Source organism: Podarcis liolepis (assembly GCF_965112155.1).
Source record: "Podarcis liolepis genome assembly, chromosome: 3".
Lineage (NCBI taxonomy): Eukaryota > Metazoa > Chordata > Lepidosauria > Squamata > Lacertidae > Podarcis > Podarcis liolepis.
In genome coordinates this window covers 81,053,015-81,069,142 of record NC_139557.1, presented here as the reverse complement: position 1 = coordinate 81,069,142, position 16,128 = coordinate 81,053,015, and the positions used below count along the sequence as shown (strand labels likewise).

General features: G+C 41.1%; 1 protein-coding gene across 1 annotated transcript in view; it reads right to left on the bottom strand.

Moving 5' to 3' along the window:
- Window positions 1-1,980: 1,980 nt before the first annotated feature.
- CATSPERE (catsper channel auxiliary subunit epsilon) overlaps window positions 1,981-16,128 on the bottom strand; it is a 51,955-nt gene continuing 37,807 nt past the window's right edge. The window contains exons 15-22 of the mRNA XM_083496812.1: window positions 14,136-14,180; window positions 10,969-11,005; window positions 10,265-10,344; window positions 9,879-9,978; window positions 7,397-7,495; window positions 6,487-6,647; window positions 4,965-5,018; window positions 1,981-2,555 (exon numbers count right to left, since the gene is read on the bottom strand). Of these exons, the coding sequence (XP_083352938.1) occupies window positions 2,369-2,555; window positions 4,965-5,018; window positions 6,487-6,647; window positions 7,397-7,495; window positions 9,879-9,978; window positions 10,265-10,344; window positions 10,969-11,005; window positions 14,136-14,180 (763 nt within the window). The 3' untranslated portion in view covers window positions 1,981-2,368. The remainder of the gene's footprint in view (window positions 2,556-4,964; window positions 5,019-6,486; window positions 6,648-7,396; window positions 7,496-9,878; window positions 9,979-10,264; window positions 10,345-10,968; window positions 11,006-14,135; window positions 14,181-16,128) is intronic.

The following is a 16,128-nucleotide window of genomic DNA, read 5'->3' as shown; positions in this document are numbered from 1 at the left end:
ATGCAATTAACATTTCAGGTGTGAAATATGGCTATGGTCGTGTTCTGCTTCCTGTCTGTTACTTTTTCATTCTTTATCTGGGCACAAGCTGTAATCACCATGAGAAAGGTCTGCTGTCCCCTGGCACAACACTCCCCTGACATCCTCTTCCCAATTGCTTAGTCCCCTCGTACCATCCTTTGCTCCCACACACTGCCCAGCAGCAGTTTGTCAGTGCTGCCCAATTAATGTTCCCAAATTACTATTTAGCAACCAACACTGCCTCGTGATCTCTCTGTATCAACCAATGGCGGTGCAGAAACAGAGCACCTGATTGCTGTACTGTACTTGAGTGGGGCTGCTCACTCCCACAGGTTGAAGTAAGAATATATTTCCCAGGATGACCCACAGCCATTTCACAGCACCTTGGAAAACATAATTCCTTCTATATATATGTGCTCATTATATGCAAATAAAGGGATGGGGCCATAAGAATCATAAGTAAACCGTGGAGCGGCCCTTTGGTGCCCTATCTCCTTTCCTGTTTTGTACATAGCATTTGGGAGCCAAAGAAAAGACAGTCTAGTTTCAAAATCAAGGTCGAAAGACCAATGAGCTGTCCCAGGTTCAATCCACAGCATTTCAAGGCATGGCTGGGAGAGACCCCTGCTTGAAATGCTGCAGAAAAGCTGCCAGTCAGTGTAGACAGTACTAAGCTGGTTGGACCAATGATCTGACTTGGTATAAGGCACCTTCCTATGGAGCTGTCAGGAGTTCAGTAACACTTGGGGGGACACAAACGCTAAATGGTCCATCCTCATGTTAAACCACATTTTGCCGTATCCAGTGTTTATTGAATGATGTATCAAGGACCAATGGGGAACTTCAGTGTCACAGCTTGCCCAGTGACTCTTCCTTCCCCCTGGCCCTTATTATGCCATTGACTTCTGATTGGACTGAAACCCATACCAACAGCTCCTCATATGCTAGGTAAAGGTGGCTGGGAGACAAAGAAGTTTAGAGGGGGAGGGAAATGTGGTGTCCCTCATCTGGGGGCAGGGGAAAGATGCTGAAAGAAATGAGAGAGATACAGGGTTAATTTTTTTTAAAGAATAACAACAATAAAGTGGTAATAGAAAAGTTGTTATAGAGGGAAGAAGTCAATGCTAAAGGAACAGGGAGGAGGGTTGAAGCAAACAGGCAGTTTGGAGAAGAATAAGGCACAAGTATGACAAGGGATAAAAATACTTGGGGAAACATGAGAGGAGGAAATATAAAGCAAAATCTTTCTCTACTCCAAATTAGCAAATTTCTGGCTAAAATGGAGAGGCTGAATTTCAACAGCCTTCACAGCCAATGTATGCTCTTAGCATGAATGAAACTGAGCTATGGAACTCCTTGTCACAAGAAAATCTCTGAAGCAAAAAACTTGAGAAATTTCAAAGAAGGATTAGGTATCAGTAGAAAATGATGCCAGTAATTGTTAGCTGATTACGCCAAAGTCTGCCTCCCTCTGCTACAATTTTGTGACTGGTGGGTCTCAGTACAGTGGTACCTCGGGTTACATACGCTTCAGGTTACATACCCTTCAGGTTACAAACTCCACCAACCCAGAAATATTACCTTGGGTTAAGAACTTTGCTTCAGGATGAGAACAGAAATCGTGCTCCGGCGGCACAGCAGCAGCAGGAAGCACCATTAGCTAAAGTGGTGCTTCAGGTTAAGAACAGTTTCAGGCTAAGAACGGACCTCCAGAACGAATTAAGTACTTAACCCGAGGTACCACTGTAATTTTAAGCTATATCAAATTGGAATGGAAGGTAGAGAGTTTGAGAACACGTTTATTGCTTGCTATAAATATTTGTTCACAGACTTTTGTCCTAACACCCAAGCCTGTCACTTATCTACCACCATTATGAATAGTACTATGAACAGTGCTAAGGATTACTGAACATTCACTTACTGTGAAAAACTCTATAAATTGAAAGTGGAGACACTATATGTTCTTTCCATTGTCTGTTTATTTTGTAGCACAATAGAATCTTCAATAAAACAAAAATTTAAAAAACAACCAGTGCTAATGATTCAGTTCTTGAGTATCCAGAGGTCATTGTTAACATCTCAGAACCATTCCTGAATAAATATTTTATTTTATTGTTAAAAAATTATTGCACAGAAGGAATGGACCAATTTGGGATTGGGATTTTGAAAAATATAAGATGATCAGCTTTTGAGGGTTTTAGAGAATGTTAGAAAATTGTGTTTAAAAGTATACTTAGTTTGAAACATTACAACATTTGTTTAAAACATTACAGCATTTGTTAAAAACATTACAGTATTGTATGTTCATATACAGTTTAATAAGTACAAGTAATAATTTGTAACTGGGTTACTCATATTTCTTTGCTTCATCTGAAGAAACTGCTGAAGTCATCTCTGAATTAAATGACAACACTGGGTCCACAAAATGGAGTGCCCGAAATAATTTCACATACCGATAGTAGCTGAAGGCAAGGACTCCCAAAAAGAAAACAACTATCAGACAAGCCCAACCGGCAATCTTAAGCATGTTTAGGCTAAAATACAAACAAAATGGAACATAAGTGTTTGTGTGTTCATTCAATGAGCAACTGGATGATGATGATAATAATATTATTATAATAATAATAATAATAATAATAATAATCTGGGTGGCTTCCAACAAAATATAAAAAAAATAGAATGCTTTATTGTCACAAGCTCCACTGAATGGAAGGTAATTATTTGTTTAGATTCCAATACATGTAGAATGTTATTGGAACACCTACACAGAGCTGGGGTGTTATAGCTGCTTGTGCCCCTCTCACCTAAACGTGACACTGCTGTGCACTCACCACGCATGCCATATTCAACCCTTCTTCAAGGGGGAAATCGGAACCCATTCCAGGCACTGCTCCAGTGAACCAAACCAACCTGGCACAGCATGGCTAATCTATCCCACAGATTAGCAACTGTGGGTGGGTGGGACTAGGGAGATAGGCAAGAAGGGGTATATATCCCATTATTAAATATCCCAATAATTTATCTCCTAGTCGTTTTCCTTCCAGGGGGAAATATGCAGCTGGCACAAAGACATATAAGAGTAAGCTGCTGTCTGCATCCCCACCAAGGCCACCATAGCTACAACCACCATTGCAGAAGTCAGAGCAGTGACTCCAAAACCGCAGCAGCAACTGCTGGATTGACATACATGTAATCTTCTCTCCACAAGACTCCGTAGAATGGAACTGAAGAGATTGAAATGCCAGTAATGGAAGCAGGGATTCTGCTACCTGAGTGTTCCTGTTTAGCTCCACCTCAAAAGAACCCATGTCACTCTTATTATGCTCCAAAGGCTGCATTCTGCTGCTGAACAAGACAACTGCCTCTACCATCTGCCTGCATGTCCAATGGGATCTCAAAGCACCTATGTGCACCTGCTGGGATTGTATTATGGCTCCACCTTGTCCTCTGGGCAGAGCCCTAGGTGTCAAGAAACATTTGCCCTGCTTTCAAACAAACTGGCTCAATGATTGCTATTGTTGTTAATTCATGTGTATATCCTGCCTTTCAACCAGTCTGAGGTCCATAGAGATAAAAATGGCAAATACGCTTTGTATACTGTACAAAGTATTGCTGTGTTCTTTTAAAAGAAAAACCTTGCACTCAAAATGGTGAATTCTGGTAAGGATACAGGAATAAATTCCCTTATCGCAGGTGTTAGAAATAATTCCTCTCCCATCCAAATTAATGCTCTATTATTAAAGTTTGCCAAGGATGATGGTAGAAGTTACAGACTTACTTTGGATTCTTTTGTAAGCTAAATAAGGAAAGTTAGCTGGGGAATAGAGAGATCAGATAGAAGTAGAAGCAAAATAAGTAAGAAATCACATTTTTTTCCATGAGTCTGTAGTAAGCATATTTCTAGTTGCATGTGTGAGAGAAAAAAGAATGCTTTAGGGAAGGAAAAAATAAATAAATTCTTGATACCTTTTGAAAGACTTACTAGATTTACAGTGTTGAAGGCTTTTGTGTACAAGAGCCCACATAATCAAACTAATGATGCGCATCTTTAGGTTGCAGATAGAGTAGAAAAATATATAATCAGTAAAGCAAAAATGCAAGTGTGTGATGATTCTATGCAAAGTGAAAGTGCAAATTCAAAACAGCTGTAAGTGGTGATAAATTTGGGTATAAGTGCTAAGAAGATGACATTGTTGCTAATTCCTGCTGTTTTAAATGATTGCCTACTTATATTAAGCTTTGCATAGAAATATAATTCATTTGCATTTTGTGGCCTTTCAACTCCACCACCTCCATCCCACATTCCCTATGTAGAAACACACATCTGTCATTGGAGGATTCACTTTATGTATTTTTATGTAACTGACAAAAGCTTTTACCACAATATGTCTTAGTCTTCAAGGTGTCACTTTTTGTTGTTTTTAGTAGGGTGGGTATTTTAACACATGGCTGGCATATTGAGGAACATAATTTGCTTGCTTGTTTGAATTTTCAGTGTATTTGTAGTAAAAGTGTGTCATTAATAGCTACTTCTTAGTATCAATACATTGAATGTAGCATGGTCTGTGTGGCTTTTATATGCATAAGGGATCACTTTTTGAGAGCATCTCCACATCAAACATCTAGGGTTGGACCTGAAGATGAAATTGTACATTTTCATAAAACTCCCTTAGCTTATGATCTAATTTTCTGAGTCAATTTTTTACACACAGAGAATGTTAACATTCATATTATCAATCTTCCATTGAATTAGAAAAAAATCTGCAAGCCTCTAGGCTTTTTAAGAGTGTAGAAAGTAAATACATCTTCCCAGATTTCAGAACATGGAGTTTTTTCAACGGATTTTTACTAATCTTTGTATCAGGATTTTTACCAAACTTTTGTGCAGGAAAAGGAACTAATGCTTGATCTCATGCCAACAAATCAAGGGTACTAATGCCTACCTTTCAATGATGCCATGTGTCCGAACTGCAAAATAAGCTTCATAAGGACAAAAGCTGGAATAAAAAATGAGAGACTAAACATTATTTTTCATAACTGTAAACTACAACAGTCTTATAATGAGAGGGAAACCATCTTATAATTAGAGGGGAACCCCGAAAGGGTCAAATTTTAGACGATTACTGCTTCAGAAAAATCAAGTGTAAGATTCATGACAGTGATGATACTGTGAGAGGAGTGGTGACAGATACACTTGGGCCCTTCAGAGACGGGGCTACTGATACTAGTAGTCCTTGATAGCCTTAACCAACATGAACAGGACGATTCTCCTTCCATATCAGCATGTGTTCTCTGCATGAGTATAAGAAGAAGGGCATGCTACCACAGCCCACAGCCACACCCCCCAGCACCCTCATTTGTGAGATTGGTTATGTAACTGTTTTTCCATACGTACATATGTACAATCTCATTTGTGAGATTGGTTATGTAACTGCTTTTCCATATGTACATAAGAAGCTGTAATTGCTGTTGTTTGTACAGAGATTAAATTAGATGAACACACACACTGCATGGGTGTGTGTGAGGTTATTCTACTCTAAGAAAATATTGTGTGTAAAAGAAAGCAGAACTGATAACAAACTATACTTGCAGATTGACTGATTTTGTCTTCCTCCTTGGATACCATCAGTTTAGCCCATGTGCAGAGGCGATATGCCAGGACCCTCCCATAACACAAAATGAGTGAGATTCAGAGTTCTGTGTACCTTATTTTATTTAAATTGTTTTACTGTATTTGTCATCCAATAACTAAAGTTTTCTGGGTGATATTCAGCACACTGAACTGAAAATCTGCTATGTTATTGTGTTCCTAAGTAACAGATGTCATCTCTGCTATTGACCTGTTGTATAATGTACACCATATATGACACTCAATATTAGTTCTATATACTCAAAGAAGACCCACTGAAACTATTTAACTATTTAATTGAAACTACTGGACTATTTAAGTAACTTAAGACCACTGATTTCAATGGATCTACTTTGAATACGAGTTCAGTATCGTCCCAAACACTTAGGAATTAACTTAATTACAAATTTATAAACATGTTCCATTCAGGTATAATTATATTCAACAAAAGAGGTTTAAAGACTGTCTCAAGGCAAATCTAAAAAAATGTAGTATAAACACCAACAAATGGGAAACACTGGCCTGCGAGCGCTCCAACTGGAGAACAGCCTTTACCAAATGTGTCATGGGCTTTGAAGACACTCAAACTCAGGATGCAAGGGGAAAGGTGTTAAGAGGAAGGCACGCTTGGCAAATCCACACCGTGATCAACTCCTGCCCGGAAACCAATGTCCCCACTGTGGAAGGACGTGTGGATCCAAAATTGGCCTCCACAGTCACGGACTCATTGTTAAAACCGTGTTTATGGAAGACAATCTTACTTGGCAACGAGTGATCACCAAAGAAGAAGAAAGAAGATATTTAACCATACAGCTGCTAATTATGTTAAAGCTAACCTGTAGTTTGGATCCATTATCTTCAATCTGAACAAGAAAATGCCAGCATAGTCCTGAGGCCAAATGATAGAGTTGATGCCAGAATGGTTCATGAGTTCATATTGATTATCTAGTGTTCCTAGAAGTCCAGCACCACCACTCATAAAACAGGATACGTAATTCTGGGTGGGGAAATGTAATTAATTTACCATAAGACAAACATCCATAATACGTGAGGAATGTGGTAAGTACAAATAATATACCTGCTTTATGTCCTAAAGTGTTTCCATAATAAATAAGTAGCTGATTCCATAGTTGTTGGGTTGGAAAAAATAATTAGGTACAGCTTAAGACACTATAGTTTTCAAAATATTGGCAAATCATGAAATCCAGAACATCAGCAAAGCTGGTGGGTAGGAGGCAGACCAAAGATGGAAGATCCAAAATATCTAAAGCTCTGCTTGGGACACACAAACAGGGTGGATAGAAGGGTGGAACTCCCTTTCTGGCCATTTTTGAGAGGGTGGGGGTAACATTACAATTTCCCACCTATTGTTTCCATGGGGTATATTTTGTTCTGTTTGGCGTGTGTAAGAAGAAGGGGAAGGCTCTGGACTCATGCCCCCTTTTTACCTCTACTGATATCTGTAAGATAAGGGCTACATATGTTTCTACAGGGCTGATAGGTGCCTTACAAGGTCAGATTTCCTGTTTCAAGGTACGGCACCACCTGCTGCCTTTGGAGAAGGAGATCCAAAACATCATATAGCTCTAGAGATGCACTGCCAGTGACCACAGGATTGTGCCCTAAGTATTATTGCATTGCCTCTTGAATATTAATTTGTGTGTCCTGATCAATATTCATAGGCAAAATACCATGAGAGCTTCAGAATTCATATTATTAATTTCCTTATTATATACATTTTCTTACATGTCTCCCCCAATAGCGATCTATAGTATATGCAGTAATGCTTTCTAGATCCTGAGGAACCATTGAAGACATATTTTGTGCTTTGCTCAAACAGCGTACCTGTTCAAAGAATATAAATGCACAGAGTAAAACAGAAATCACATGCACAGTCTCACCCAAAGTCTCAGCTGTACAGCATATTTAAATTTTATCAATCTCTTAAGCCTGATATAGATACTAATGAAACTGGAAAATATAAAAGTTTAAAGCATTGTAACACAAATACAACCCTTCATAGATTTCAGTCCATCCTGTTTTGCCTCCTGACACCTTGTCAACCTTACTGGGATCTCAGGTAAGGTCATGTCCAGCATTCGGAAGCCTTATATGGTCTCATGGAGGCTCTCACAAGAGCTTGCCAGAAGCCACCACCGCATCTACTTGCTTCTCTGGTAGTGTGTGCGCGCGGACACACAGATGTATTCCTTGCATTCCACTGCCTGTTTGGACCTATGTCTGCCGGATCCAATGGACACTGCCTCCAAAACCTTTGGGCAACAATTAAGGCACTGGCCCAGGCTAGGAATCTGTGGTGGACTTTGTGGCCCTTAAAAATTCTGACGACTCTGATATTTCTTCCCATGGTAATTTTAAAAATGTAGTGTTGATAAGGTGTCTGGTCTAGAGGTTAGAAGGGTCCATTAGAGTGTGCCGACTTCATAGATCCTTAGAATTCTCGTATTTGGTGTTTTCTCAAATTTGGACAGAGCAGATGCAAATATTACATACGTTAAATGCAATAGCACATACGTTTTGGCCCTCAGTTTAGCATTTATACTCACTACAGATAACTTTTAAGGGGGAAGTGAAGTCAGGAAGCAGGAGGATAACTCGTGAGTGGCAGCTATTTTCACATACTAATTGGAACGAACAAACCAATTTCTGGGCAGGCAGCTTATAGTTTATATCTGTTGGGCTGTACACAGCTGTTCTGTTATTAAAAACCAGGTATTGAATAAATTGTGTGTAGTTCACCATGCTACACAAAAAGGAATTTAATACATTTGGCAGGTTCAGTTGGTTAGAGCATGGTGCTGATAATGCCAAGGTTGCAGGTTCAATCCCCATATGGAACAGCTGCCTATTCCTGCATTGCAGGGGGTTGGACTAGATGATCCTCAGGGTCCCTTCCAACTCTGCAATTCGATGATTCAGTTATTTCAGTACTTGTGCCTTGTTTATTAAACATGTTGCTTCTAAAGTTTTGAAGAATTTGCTTTTAAATCAATTTAGCACTGTCAAGAGGGACGCGGGTGGCGCTGTGGGTTAAACCACAGAGCCTAGGACTTGCCGATCAGAAGGTCGGTTGTTTGAATCCCCGCGACGGGGTGAGCTCCCGTTCCTCGGTCCCTGCTCCTGCCAACCTAGCAGTTCGAAAGCACGTCAAAGTGCAAGTAGATAAATAGGTACCACTCCGGCGGGAAGGTAAACGGCGTTTCCGTGCGCTGCTCTGGTTCGCCAGAAGCGGCTTAGTCATGCTGGCCACATGACCCGGAAGCTGTACACCGGCTCCCTAGGCCAATAAAGCGCTGCAACCCCAGAGTCGGCCACAACTGGACTTAATGGTCAGGGGTCCCTTTACCTTTACTTTAGCACTGTCAAGAGCTGTGTAAAAGACTGATTCAAACAACATCCATTAAAAAACCCTATTGTAAACAAAAATTCATATTTATTAAAAGGATTTATATACCACTTACTATTTCAAAGAGGTTACCGTATTTTTCGCTCTATAGGACATACTTTCCCCCCTCCAAAAATGAAGGGGAAATGTGTGTGCGTCTTATGGAGTGAATGCAGGCTTTCGATGAAGCCTGGAGAGCGAGAGGGGTCGTTGCGCACCGGTGCCCTCTCGCTCCCCAGGCTTCAGGCAGCTATCCGCAAACCTTCGGAGCGTTCCCCCAGCCCGCAAGCTCCTGGAGTGGCGGCTAGGCTACGCAACCTTGCCTCCGCTCCCGGACCTGAATTTTTTTTTCTTTATTTCCCCCCTAAAAACTAGGTGCGCCCTATGGTCCGGTGCGCCCTATGGAGCAAAAAATATGGCATATCACTAAAATAAAAACACAACCTCAAACCAGTTAAACGGCAATATAAAAGCATTCAAAAGTGAATAAAGCAGAAATTTGTAAGATTCAAACATGTAAAAAAGGTTCAATCTTAGATGTCGGGGAAAGCCTGGGCAAAAATATGTCTTCACAATACATCTATCTGAAGCAACTGGTGGTTGCTGTTTCATGAATGGCAGATGGAAGGGCATTTCACAGTTGAGGAGCAACAGCAGAAAATGCTGATTTTGAAGTCATTGCCCCAAGACATTTTATGGGGTGTGTGGTGCCATGAGAATTCCCCCCCCCAGTTGATCTAAGTGATCTTAAGGTCTAAAATTGGGCAGGTGGTCTCTTATTCTTGATTAACCTGAAAGGTTAGTGTACAAATGTCTGCTCACCTGTTTTACTGTTGTGTTATAATGGTAGTCGTTCCTGCCATTCATCTCCCACAAGATATAATTTGCCTCAACAGTCCCAATCATGTTTTCACGCTCATATCTAGAAAGAACAGAAATACAATGTCATGTCTCTGTAAAGGACAAAAAAAGACCAAAAACAACAAAAAACCATACTAAGGGTATACACTATTGTAGGCCAGAGTTCTTGCCAATAAGGCAATTTTTAAAAATATGGAACTGGTGGGGAATTGTGGTAATGAAGATAATAGCTGCATTATCACTCTTTTATCTTTCATCTGATTGGGATGGTCAAAGAAAGGGCTTAACGAATAAATATATATAAATACATATTTTCCATGGGTCTATAGTGTTTAAAAGTTGCTTACAAGAGAACAGTAGGACGAAATGGACGTGCGTAATGGACCTCTATTGGGCAACCAAATAGTAGAAAATTGTACTCTTGCACCTAGGAGAAAGGTAGGTTAACATAAATCTCTCCTTGCCTTCTATTTGCATCAATAGTATACTTAACATATTTATTTATTCACTTTATTAGTTGCTTGGCACTTAAGGAGTCTCCAAGTGACTTACAAAACTTAAAAGCATAAAGCATGGCAGAGAATCAGAAAGAAGTACATTGTATTACAATAAAAGCTATGCAAACGCCACAAAACAGCAGAAAAACCTTCAACAGAAAAACACCATTACAGTTGTACCTTGGTTTTCAAATGCCTTCGTACTCGGATGTTTTGGCTCCCAAACGCTGCAAACCTGGAAGTGACTGTTCCAGTTCGCAAACTATTTTTGGAAGCCGAATGTCCAACGGGGCTTCCGCGGCTTCTGATTGGCTGTAGGAGCTTCCTGCAGCCAATCAGAAGCTGCACTTTGGTTTCCAAATGTTTTGAAAGTTGAACGGACTTCCGGAACAGATTCCATTCAACTTCCAAGGTATGACTGTAATAGCAAAACCATAATAATCTCTCAAATGCTTTGTAGGTATGTTTTTACCTCGTGCCAAAAGCAGGACCTGGTTAGGGAAAGTGTTCCACTAGTGGGAGCTATAACTGAAAATTAAATGTGTAGTTCTTACCCAGTCTTCTCCCTGTGTTTTGACCCATCGATATTTCCTAATGTGAGGGAAAAAATAAAGTTTTTCAATGGTAGGGACAATGTTTGATTTATTTATCTATATATCTATCTATTTATTAATTTATTATTATTATTATTATTATTATTATTATTATTATTATTATTATTATTATTATTCCCCCACCAATCTTCCTGATACAGGGCTGCCTTCAGATGTCTTCTAAAAGTCAGATAGTGTTTTATTTCCTTGACATCTGAAGGGAGGGTGTTCCACAGGGAGGGTGCCACTGCCGAGAAAGCCCTCTGCCTGGTTCTCTGTATCCTTGCTTCTTGCAGTGAGGGAACCAGCAGAAGACCCTTGGAGGAGGACCTCAGTGTCTGGGCTGAACAATGAGGAAAGGAAATGCTCCTTCAGGTATACTGGGCCAAGGCTTCAAAGATCAGCACCAACACTTGGAATTGTGCTCGGAAGAGTGCTGGGAGCCAATGAAGATCCTTTAGGACTGGTGCTATATGGTCCCGGTGGCCACTCCCAATCACCAGTCTAGCTGCCACATTCTGGATTAATTGTAGTTTCCGGGTCACCTTCAAAGCATAGCAGCAGTCCAAGCGGGAGATAAGCAGAGCATGTACCTCTCTGGTGAGACAGTGTGCAGGCAGGTAGGGTCTCAGCCAGCGTATCAGGTGGAGCTGGTAGACAGCTGCCATGGACACAGAATTGACCTGCAACCCCATGGACAGCTGTGAGTTCAAAATGACTCCCAGGCTGCGCACCTGGTCCTTCAGGGGTACAGTTACCCCATTCAGGACCAGGGAGTCCTTCACACCTGCCCGCCTCCTGTCCCCCAAAACAGTATGTCCATCTTGTCAGGATTCAACCTTAATCCGTTAGCCGCCATATATCCTCCAACCGCTTCCAGACACTCACACAGGACCTTAACTGCCTTCACTGGCTCAGATTTGAAGGAGAGGTCAAGCTGGGCATACTGATGAACACCCAGCCCAAACCCCCTGATAATCTTTCCCAGCAGCTTAATATAGAAGTTATTGCCCATAGTGTGTGATTACGTCTCACACTTTAAATTTTAGAGTCACAACTGCTCCACCATTTTCCTCCTCATTTTTCACTACTAAATAGCTATGCACTCCATTGCAATTCCTGAATGCTCAGTCCTCAAAAGGAAGAAGTGAAACGAGAAAATCAGGAGTAAAAATTTAGCAGATTGAGGATGAGAAGGTAAATGGAGCCACTTTCGCTTACCTGACAAACCAGCAACTTCCAGCTCCTTCTCTCCTTGTTCCCCCCGCTCAATTTCAGCTGCTCATCATAAAGTGTTTTGTAACTAGGGACTACTATTTCTGATTTTGCTTCCCCAGACTCCTTTATCCCAATTCCTTTCCCTTTTGTGTCATGGCCTTTAGATTATAAACCCAAGAGCAGGGTATTTTATGACTGCTCTTTGTAAACCACCCTGGAAGCCTTTTTTCACTGGAGAATAATAAAAAAATATCCAACAAACAAACAAACAAGCTATGGAACATGGCTGAGAACAGGCATCCTATAAAATAAAATAGAATTCGTTTTTTAAAGAGCTTTTTCTCTATTGTTTATCATTAAACTTGTAAAATGTTTTCCCTGATAATGACTACCATACCCCCCAACATTTCTCTGTTGAAAATAGGGATGTCCCATTCCATAATGACAATTTTACTATTTATATCCCACACATCTTCTTGGGTTGCCCCAACACCCTGGGAAGCTTCCAACATATAAAAAGAATAATAAAACATTAAACATAAAAAAACTTCCCTATACAGGATTGCCTTCAGACAGCTCGGGGGTTAGATAAGTCCATACCCTCCAAAATTTATCCAATGAAAATAGGGACATCCTAAGGAAAAATGGGACATTCTGGGATCAAATCAGAAACTGGGATGGTTTCTCTAAATCAGGGATGTCCCTGGAAAATAGGGACACGTGGGGGGTCTGGACTACTTCAACTAGCAAGGCAGAAAATGGCCAGCATGGGTTTTGGCCTGATGCAGAAATGTTTCTATATTTCACAAGACTTTATATTTCACAAGAAGATCTATCCCACTGTTTCTTGAGTTGTCCTATTTACAGTGACTTAAGACACACATAAAATAGCTTCTTCCCAAAACTTGTTTTACACAACTCAATTCAAAACTGAAGTCTTAACATTCAACAGTAAAAAGAAAAGAACTGGAAAGATGGCTTTATTTGCCCTTACAGTGGAACATGTACAGTAAAAGTGGAGTGTTTTAATGAATAATTATATAAGTCTTGACAACAGATACAGGTATATTGATTCATGGTTCTTGTCATATCTGCCTATGATATACCTATTCAGCTACTGTATTTAAAGTTTTGTTTTCTATTGATGTATTAGTTTTGTTACAGCTTATGCCCCCCCCCCAATGGGACGTGGGGCACTGAGGGTTAAACCACAGAGCTTAGGACTTGCTGAGCAGAAGGTCGGTGGTTCGAATCCCCGCGATGGGGTGAGCTCCCGTTGCTTGGTCCCTGCTCCTGCCAACCTAGCAGTTCGAAAGCACGTCAATGTGCAAATAGATAAATAGGTACCGCTCCAGCAGGAAGGTAAACGGTTTCCATGTGCTGCTCTGGTTTGCCAGAAGCGGCTTAGTCATGCTGGCCACATGACCCGGAAGTTGTACGCCGGCTCCCTCGGCCAATAAAGCGAGATGAGCACTGCAACCCCAGAGTCGGCCACGACTGGACCTAATGGTCAGGGGTCCCTTTACCTTTACCTTAGGGCCAATAAAATAACATATTTACCTTATTTACACTTTCCATACAGCAAAAGGATATGGTGGAGTATAAATTTAGCAAAAGACTTAGTAGCAAGCTCACTATTGTGTTTTGGGACAGACTAAATGGGTTTACCAGCAAAGTTAAAATACTGCCTGATTTGATGATCTTTTGGAGGGAGGAATTTTGTATCTGGATTCACTATCTCAGTCTCAGAGATAACCAGCAGTATCAGAGTTGGCAGCTCTGATGTATGACAGCATTAAAAAAACAAAAAAATGATGCCTGTACTCTACCACCTACAGAACACTTAAATAAACTGGAATAGCAGTCGAAAACAATTTATTTCCATCCATATTTTATATGAAGTTTCTTACGCGGGTATTTTGAATGTAAAAGTTTGATTGCTACAATTTTTGGGTCTGTGGACACAAAAAAAGAGAAATACAATTATATAAAGATATTTATGATTAAAAGATAAGTTTGAAAATATAGCACAGAATTTATTATGGTCTTTCTACATTTTATATATTATTAATATTCTTATAATTTCATTTATATATAGCTGAATGCCAAAATAGGATTCTAAAGGTTTATGAGGTATAAAACAAATTACACAAACATTAAAATATAAACATCCATAATTAGAATACACAATAAAACAATCAAATTAAAATAACACAGCAATTTAAACAGAGAACTCTGGTCAAGAGTTCAAGAGAATGCCTACATAGACAGAAGCATCTTCTAAAGCTGGAGGAATATCAGTACAAATGCAGTTTCTTGCATTTCAGTAAGGAGTGTACAGTTGGCTTGCAACTTACACAGAGGTAACATTCCAAGGGTTTGCATGCAAAGGCAGGAAGACCCCTGAAACTGCCACCACATGACTATCCCTATCTTACTGGCAGTGGCGGAGGAAGAGGGGTGCAGGGTGTGTGGTCCGCCCCAAGTTTCATCACTGAGGGTGTGTGTATGACAAAATGAGTTGTTGTAAAAAAATTGGGCTCACAAAACTTTTTAGGAGTGACGTGGTGGCTTAGGCACCTGCAGGTTCAAACCTGCCTCAAACGGCAGCGTGGGACTTGCGTCTGCCTACTGCCTCTCCCTCAGCCACCCTACAGCTGAGGGGGAGGGGGAGGAGAGGCTCCAAGCGTTGGAAAGGCTCACCCCGCACCCATGGGTGCAGATCGCCCTGCCCCTGACTGCAGGACACGCCCCCCACACCAGGCACTGCTTACTGGGCTCTGGGAAGCATGTGGGAGACCTCTGGAAGGCTGTGGGAGCCTCCAATGAAATCTTGGAGGGCTGTCCAAAATTTTGGGAGCCTCCCACTGCCTTCCAAAGGCCTTGCGTGACTTTCCCAGACCCCAATAAGCAAGGTGAAGGGCTTAAAAACTGTCCCCGCGGACTTCCGGTGTGAGCGCGGCTCCCGTGGTAGGCGAGGGTTTTTTCCGGTGAGAAAGCCCTAGCTATTTTGATCGAATAGGGGGGTTTTTAGGGCGCAGAAAACCCCCCGTTGAACCTCTGGAGGGTGTCTAGAGGTCTAGGTTCCCGGCGGTATCAAAGCTGCCCGCCTGGTCGCCAGGTAACCCCTGGAAGGAGGTGAAGAGAGCGACGGTACGGGCAGCAGACAATCGGGCAGCCATTGCAGCGGCAGAATAGCGAAGCCCCGAGCCTGCAGGGATTAGCGCTCCGCTCTCAACACAAAGAAAACCGGATTTGCTACTAAGAATTTGGAGAACTGGTGATTTAATATAATAAGGAAGCCTCCGGTTAAAAAGGAGAAGATTTCGAGTTCAGCGGTCTGTCTGGCTTCAGTGAAAAAGACGCAGTACCGATTGCAGAGCCTAAAGCGAAAGTAAGTTGCCGCTAGCGGCTATTGTAACTGTCTCCCCTGTGTTTTGTTTGGACTTGAGCTAAGTTAAAAAGTAACTTTTTTTGCTAAGTAAAAGAAAAAGAAGAAAAGGAGAAACAAAGGGGAGCAGAGGAACTGCGTGAATTAAAGGAACTCAGCAGTTACAATCAGCGAAGTTACAGGAAATAGAGAGGGTTATTGGTGAACACTTCTGCGAAGAGGTTATTAAGTTAAAAGAAACTCCGACGCCATATTAACTGGAAAGTAAGAAGGACCTCCGACGCCATATTAAATCACTTTAAAATACCCTCAGATAAAGGGGGAAAAGTATCTGGAGGCCCCCTTTTTTATGTTCACCACTGTTTGTTTTTGCTCTCTGCTCTCTAAACTTTTGCTAAGGACTCTAAGTTAATGAGAGCCAAAGTTAAAAACCAAATCAAACCAAATTGAACAGCTGGAAATAGGTTGCGTGGAAAAGGAGGTAAAGACTATCTCTCCCTAAGCTGGAAGAG